Source organism: Tyto alba, unplaced genomic scaffold, assembly GCF_018691265.1.
Source record: "Tyto alba isolate M040663 unplaced genomic scaffold, T.alba_DEE_v4.0 Super-Scaffold_24, whole genome shotgun sequence".
Classification (NCBI taxonomy): Eukaryota; Metazoa; Chordata; class Aves; order Strigiformes; family Tytonidae; genus Tyto; species Tyto alba.
Window position 1 is genome coordinate 953,781 of NW_024881298.1, and position 7,838 is coordinate 961,618.

At 60.0% G+C, this 7,838-nt stretch overlaps 1 protein-coding gene across 1 annotated transcript; it reads left to right on the forward strand.

Annotated features, from left to right (window-relative positions):
* Positions 1–1,033: 1,033 nt before the first annotated feature.
* Positions 1,034–3,652, forward strand: LOC116964447 (PHD finger protein 7-like; the record flags this gene model as incomplete). The annotated part of the gene is given in 8 exon segments (XM_042797200.1): positions 1,034–1,120; positions 1,215–1,316; positions 1,612–1,736; positions 1,952–2,114; positions 2,205–2,308; positions 2,525–2,638; positions 2,790–2,908; positions 3,075–3,652. Coding segments are annotated over 8 exon segments (1,392 nt in total), but the record flags the coding sequence as incomplete, so codon positions are not given.
* Between the last annotated feature and the right edge of the window lie 4,186 nt (positions 3,653–7,838).

A 7,838-nucleotide genomic window follows, 5' to 3' on the forward strand; every position in this document is an offset into this window, starting at 1 on the left:
ACTCGCCCCATTGACCCGGCCTGGGCAGATGCCTCTGTAGAGCCTCCCGACCCTCAAACGGACCAAACCGCCGCCAAAGCTGCCCCGCAGCCATTTGCACGTTCCCTGCCCACCAAGGACGGGCTCACACTGTCTCTGAAAGGCAGTTTATTGCCACGGAGGAAGGCAGGCCGTTTGCGCCGTGAGTCCCCAGCTCGCGCTGCCGCTGCTTTTCCTTCTGGAGGCAGCACGTCACCAAAGCGCTAAGGACGACTTCGGGAGATGACGACGTTGGGCCACCTGCGACACTGAGGTGCCGTCCTGAGGCCCCGTGCTGTGCCCCGGCCACGCGCCGCGTCGGAGCGGATGGGCTGTGCGAGCCCAGGCCGGGCTCCAAGGTGGCTTCTGTCCCCTGGAGCCGGGAGCCCAGGGCCGGCGGCAGCCCTGCAGGTGCAGCCGCAGCGCTGCGGCGCAGAGAGGAAGGATCCCCTTCCCCGACCTGCCGGCAGCGCTCCCCATGCCGAGGGCAGGAGCAGAGCCGCAGCCTGGGCCAGGGCTGGAGCCCTGGGCTCGCACGGCCTGACCAGCACCGGTCGGCCAACAGTGCCACCCTCGACGGCTGCCCCGCGGGACCTGCCTTTCGGCTCTGCGCTGGCTGCAGGAGCAGCCGCCCCGCTCCCGGGGGTGCCGAGGGCTCGGGCCCCCGCCTCGGCACTTCGCACCCACCCCTGTGAGGCGGCGGCCGGCTCCGAGGGGCTGGCACGTTCCTGAGGGCGTCCCTGCCCGTCGTTGGGGTGCATCCAGGCCAACGGTGCTGATGTCACTGTGGCCATTGTGACCCGCGGGGGACAAGCCTACATAAAGCATCGCTGGGCTCAGGCTGTGCCTCAGTGCGACCTGGTGAGGTGAGGGCAGGGGTGGACGGGGCTCGTGCGGGGCTGCCGAGGGAGGAGGGCGGCCCCGTGCCTGGGGGCGCTGGGCCTCTGCTGCAAGCTGACCCGCACCCTGCTTCTCCCCCAGAGTCAGCCGAGGAGCACTTGGGAGAGACACCCCAGCACTGCGGGTACATCTACTGGCTGATCCGGACATCTGAGGGTACAAACTACAGAAGCGAGGGCTCTGCGCCCACCTCTTTTGCCTGGTGAGTGCCCCCGGGGCTCCCTCCAGCTTGCCGACAGGCAGCCCCGGCCACGCTCTCCTCCTCATCACCTCCTTGTCTTGTCTTTCCTGTGCAGTTTTTTGCCAACGGCCTCGTCCAGCAAGAGGCCGACAACGTGGGCCTGATGGTATTCCCCCTGAGGGATATTCGCCACACAGTCAAGCAGGCAGGGCAGCAGGTAAGAACTGGGCAATCTCAGGGAGATCTGTGGTGCCACGGGAGCGGTGTGGGAGCTTAGCCCAGACCCTAAGAAAGAAATCCCAGCCCTTCCAAGCAGCTCTGGGACAAAAGTCTCGCACCCAGCAGCTCCACAGAGCCTCCACCCAGACCCAGCACAGGAGCCTCGTGCGCCGGGCGCATCCGCGGGCTCTGACCCAGCAGTGGGGCCGCATCCTGCGCCCTGCCCGGAGGCGTGGGGCTGGCTGTGGAGGCCCTGAGGCTGCCGCTGATGGGGGCTGCTCTGCTCTTTCCAGCGCTGCTTCGTCTGTGGCGAGAGCGGGGCCGCCATCACCTGCTACCAGGAGGGCTGCGACCGCAGCTTCCACCTCCCCTGCGCCGTGGAGGGGGAATGCGTCACGCAGTTCTTTGGGCTTTACAGGTAAGGGTAGCCGGCCCTCCCACAGGAGGATCACCCACTTTTTTATACCCCTTTCTGACAGCATCAATAAGTAAACATAAAACAAGCCCACAGTGACACTTCCTAGCAGACAGTCATGGACAGAGCAAGTGGTGGGATTCCTTCACACATTATCACCCATCATTCCCACCAGAACACTCCTCACCTCACCCTGCCCTTTCCTCTTGCCTCCCCAGGTCCTTCTGCTGGCAGCACCGCCCAGAGCAGGCAGTGGAGGCGGCTCCGGGGGAGAACACCCCCTGCCTCATCTGCCTGGACCCTGTGGAGGACAGGAAGTCCTACGGCACCATGGTGTGCCCAGCGTGCAAACACGCCTGGTTCCACAGGGCCTGCATCCAGGTAGGAGCCCTTCCCTCGCCTACGGGGGGGGCACGGCGGGCGCCCAGCAGCACCAAGGCCTCACGCCTGCTCCTCATGTTTCCCCTGCAGGGACAGGCTGTGCATGCCGGCATTTGCTTCCAGTGCCCTCTCTGTAGAGATAGGCATGCATTTCTCACGGAGATGCTCACCATGGGCATCCGAATCATCTACAGGTTGGTGTCCTGCCCGCCGCACCAGACAGGAGGGTGCCAGCGTTGTGCCGTGCCAGGGACTGCCCCTGCGCTCCCGGCCCTCCGCTCTCTCCCCTCAGCCTGGGCTTCAGCTTCACGCAGGAGTCAGAAAGCGGGCAGGGGGAGGAGAGCAGGGACGCCCTGCATCTGCCTTATGCCGGGGCAGCAGGGGCTCAGCCATTTTCCCTTGTGCTTCAGATTGCTATCATGGGACAACGGGCACACAGATGATGAACAAAATGAGAGGCACAGCTGCTGCGATGCCCGTGAGTGCCTTTGCCCAGGAGGCAGGCAGCACGCGGAGCAACAGGGGTAAGTTGCCCGAGCGGCAACCTGGGCTCTGCCCAGGATCTCTGTCTCGCCAAGGGCTCGAAGCGGAGGGACAGAAAACAAGAGCTCTGCCAGACAATCCCGTGCTGCTGTCACTTTGTCCTCACAGCCACGCACCCGTTTGCTTCCCCAGGCCCTGGCAACTGCTCCTGTGCTGCTCCTGCGCTGCCGAGGGCACCCACAGACGCTGCTCCCACTTGGGGACCGACACGGCCATATGGGAGTGTGACAGCTGTGCTGGCCTGGGCACCGGTAAGAGGCAAAGCACCCGGGTGCCCCCAGGCGATGCCTGGCAGCGGGTGCCCATTCTGGGCTTGGCAGAGCCCCTCTGCTCCAGGGGGGCTGGGGGCACCGCTCTGGCCTCTCCTGCCGTGGGCCTGGGGGGCTGTGCCCGTGACCTTCCTGCTTCCCCTTACAGCCTCCAGTGGAAGCTCGGAGGTCGCGGGTCCCATCACGGAGAGCCAGTCAGGATCGGGGCCGTCCCACAGCTCTCCAGCACCAGAGACCAGCAGCCCCAGCACAAGCAGCATGGTGGCATTGGGGTCCTCCACCAGCTTCACAGAACCGGAGAGCAGCAGCCCCAGCAGCACTGGTCTCCACGCAACATCGGGGCTGTCCCAAGGCTCCCCAGTGCCTGAGAGCAGCAGCTGCTCCAGCCCACCTGGGCCCGACCGCGTGCGAGACCGCTCTCGCTCGCGGCGTCGGGCCCAAAAGCCCTACAGCCGGCGCACAAGACGCCGTGGCAGCAGCTGCGCACCAGCACCGAGGGCTGAGAGCAGCAGCCCCGCACAGTCGGTGCCAGGATGCTCCCGTGGCTCCCCGGTACCCAAGACCGGCAGCCCCAGCACCGCCAGCCAGCTGCCAGCGGGGTCCTCCCCCAGCTCTGCAGGGCTCCAGAGCAGCCGCCAACCCAGCCGCCCCGGGCCCGTGCGGGGACGAGACCGTTCCCACTTACGACGTCGGGCCCAGAACCCTTACAGCCGGCCCGGACGCTGACGCGCGACCAGCCCTGCGCCGGCCCTGCCTGCTGGCCCTGATCCCCCTCCACCGCTCCAATAAAGTTGGCCGTTAATCTCTGCCCTGGGAGATTCCACGCTCCTTTGTTGGCTTCCGCCTCCCCTCCCTTTCCCGAGGGGCAGCGTTAGGGGCTGGGCCCACAGGGTTGTCTTCTCCCCGGGGCTCGGCAGCACCTTCCCCAGACCTCCCTCCTCGCGGGCTGGCCTTGGCCGGCTGCCCAGCGCCATGGCCGTGGGCTTCGGGCCTCGCTGGCCCCGCAGCCTGCTCCGCTTCCCCGGGGAAAGTTCGAACGCACAAGCGGCAAAGCGCCTCTGCTTTAAAAGTTCCCCTCAGAGTCACCTCTGGAGGTGTGACATGAAGGTTGCTGCAGATGGTGCTGCTACAGTCGTAGCCAAAGGGCATTGCCCTTCCCCAGTTCCAGCTCCTGTTGCCCACCGTGGGTGCTGCTGTACCAGCTTGTCCTGGCTTTGAGGGAGCAGTGGGGTTTTTTGGTAGCAGGGGAGGGGGCGACAGCGCTGGCCCTCTCTGAGAAGCTTCTCGAAGCTCCCCCGGCTCCAAGCAGGCCCTACCTCTGCAGCAGGGCCGAGCCAGGCAGCTCCACCTCTGCGATAACGCATTTAAGAAGGGACCTGGTGAGGAGGAGTGGGACTCGTGAGGAGGACTTGCCGCAGCTGCGTGAACACCAAGGTCAGTGGGGGAACGGAGGAAGAAAGGAGGGGGGAGGTGTGCCGGAGCAGAGTCTGCCCCCCTGTATCCTGTGGCGAGACGGTGTCGTGGTTTAGGCCTGGTTGGCAGCCAACCACAATGCAGCACCTCTCTCTCCCTTCCCCTCAGACAATGAGAAGGGACAGAGAGCCAGGCTTGGGGTTCAAGATAGGACTGGAATGGGGAAAATTCCCCTTTATGATCACAAACAAAAGGCAGCCTCGTTAGGGGAAGAAAAAAAAGAACATACATTCATTACAGACACTCACAACACATAACAGAGTAGGACAGTGAGAGGCATTGCCACATCTTGAGAACACCTTCCCTCCACCCCTCCCTTCTTCCCGGGCTCAGCTCTGCTCCCGATATCTCTACCTCCTCCCCCAGTGGCGCAGGGGCAGGGAATGGGGGGTGCAGTAAGCGCTTCCTCTTCTCTTCGTTGAGGGGACTGTCCGGAACTTGTTCCTCCTTCTCCATCATGGTCCCCCTCTCACAGGAGACAGTCCTCCACAAACTTTCTCCAACATGAGCTCCTCCCATGGGCCGCAGTGTTCCCCACACTGCTCCGTCATGGGTCACTAACCTTCTCTGACTGGATTCCCTCCCACGGCTGCAGCCCTTCCTGAGCTGCTCCGGCGTGGGACACCCCCGCATGCTGCAACCCTCCCAGCACTGAACTACATCAGCGGGGCTGCCTTTTCCCATGAGACCCCGGCCTTCTTCGGGCACGATCTCCTTGATCATACGAGCAGAAGCCACAGGCCATAAATCAATGTCTGCTCCACCGTAGGTCTTCATGGGTGGCAGGGGGGGCCGCCCTGCCGTTTCACCACAGGATACAGGGGGGACTCTGCTCCGGCACACCTCCCCCCTCCTTTCTTCCTCCATTCCTCCACTGACATTGGTGTTCATGCAGCTGCAGCGACTCCTCCTCACAAGTCCGACTGCCCGTCACCACGTCCCTTCTTAAATACGTTATCGCAGAGGCGCAGCTGATTGGCTCAATTTCCCAAACGGAGCTGACGTGGAGCTGGGGGAGCTTCAAGAAGCTTCTCACAGGGGGCCGCCCCGATAGCCCCCTCCCCTGCCACCAAAAAACTCCACCACTCACAGATGAGTGGTCAACCCAGCACACCCAGATGAGCCCCCAGTTGTGAGAAACAAGCCCACGTATATTTCAAAATATGTTTTATTGGGGACAGAGTCAGTGGAGCAAAGAATACAGCACTGGGCACAATGGCGCAACCTTCCCCAGCAGGGGCTTCTTTTTATAGTTCCAGTCCTCCTTTTTGCCCCCGCGCAGTTCCTTTTCCTTGGTTTCTCCGAGGCTGTCTCTCTCTCTGTACTTTTCCACTGCTTCAGTACTTCTTATCACAAAACAGGCAGCTGCTGAGCGGGGGAGGCATCCACAGTGTTATATGTAACTATTCAGTTTAAACATGAAATCAAACAAAGAACAATGCAACACAACCAAGCCAAGCAACAAGTCCACTCGCTTTCCTTCCCACCCACCCCACCCCCCCCACACCTCTTCTTTGGCATTTAGAGTTGGTGTCGGTGGTCCTCTGGGTGGGGGGGATTGGTGGAGGGGGTGAAGTCCAGGTTCCTCTTCATCAGGAGTTCTTCGCTTAACCCTTTTCTGCTGGCTTTCATTCCTCTTTACATGATACCTAACCACAGACACACCCCCCATCCTCCTGCTTGCCCAACTCCCCACAATGCCCAACCCTATGCCTGACCTGTGATCAAAAAAGGCGTGCTCAACTGTTAGAATTTTAGCAACACTAATTTAATAACAGCTTTAGCCTAACTCAATAAAAGTACTTCTTTCATTACTGTTAGCGAAAGCAAAATTCTACCGTTACTTCTCACATAGCGAATACTTCAAGGTGGGGGTGGTTCCCCGTTGGTTTGTGACATCACTGGAGTGGGGGGGGGTCCCTGCCTGGGCAGTGACATCACGGGCAACTCTCTGAGATGGGGGTTCCCTGTGGGGCTGTGACATCACTGAGGACCACGTGGGGTGTGGTGCTGTCCCCACCAGGGTGCTGGCATCACACAACACCCACGTTAGGGTGGGGGGTGTCCTGCTGGGTTGTGATGTCATCAGGCAGCCACGTGGGGTGGGGTTTTCTCTGACGGTTGTGATGTCACAGAAAACTCAGTGGGTTTGCTCACCGGAGTTCTGATATCATAGTGCACCTTCGGGGTTCCCCACCATGTTTGTGATGTCACAGAGGACCCTCTGGTGTTTCCAACCACAATTGTGACATCATAGAGGACCCTTGGGGTTCCCCACCAGGGATGTGACACCATAAAGGACCTTTGCTGTTCTGCATCAGGATTGTGATGTCAGAGCAAGCTCTTGGGGCTCCCTATCAGTCTTGTGACATCATAGTGGACCCCTGTGTGGTGGGAGTGGGCTTATGACACCACAGGGGAGCTCATGGGGTTGAGGTGGGGATCCACAATGGAATTGCAGTATCAGAGTCTCACTCAGTTCTGATGGGGATTCCCCAACCCTGGGTTGTGATATCACTGGTGGGTTATGACATCCCTGAGGGGGTGGTTCCCCTGCCTTATGATGTCACTCATGACCCCGCCTCCCAGGCATGGTGGCATGAGGACAATCACAGACTCCGACAAATCTGTAAGAGTCACAAATCAAAATCGTTTATTGCCGATACAAGTGCGCTTATATGTCTGCCTAGCAACTGATCACACATCAACAGAAGGCTGGATTGGTTACATGCATTCCTCACACACTGTTCACACGCCCAAGACTAACGTTTGATTGGTCACTAACCCCTGTCCATAATACACCAGACAATTCATTGGCTACAAGTTAGTTACTGGTATCCTAAAGCCTATTGGTTAATTAAATCTTACAAGCACAAACACAATGTTCTATACACTTTTAGCTCAGGGTAGAAAACTTTCCACTGTTTAAGAAACGACCAGAGGTTTCCCATCAACCGTAGCCTGGCATGTTTTCTTCAGACAAAGCTCAGCATCCTTATCTTGTTTTTCTACATTCCTGTTCGCTACTCCCAAGGCTTCTGGCTGACAAAGGTCAAGATCTTCTCATCATTCACCAGCTGTAGAGCTCTCTCAGTTCTCCTCCCTCTTTTCACGTCCCTTTTGCGATGTAGCCAAAGTCTTGCTCCTGTCCAATGTGGCCGTTGTCCTCCAAAAATGATCCCACAGTGGCAGAGGAGAGGAAGCTCTTTGACATGGATGAGCACTCTGGGGGGCCCTGAGACCCCTGAATCCTCATTTTGGGAGGGGCCACAGGGTCCCCTGACACTGCCCCCCCAAATATTTTGAGGGGGGGGTTGTGCTGTTTGAACCACAAGCCCCCATTTGCGGGGCGCTACAGTGTTACCTGCCAACCCCCCCCAATTATTTTGGGGCTGATCCCTGAGCCCCTCCAAACCCCCATTTTGAAAGGGTTGGGTGG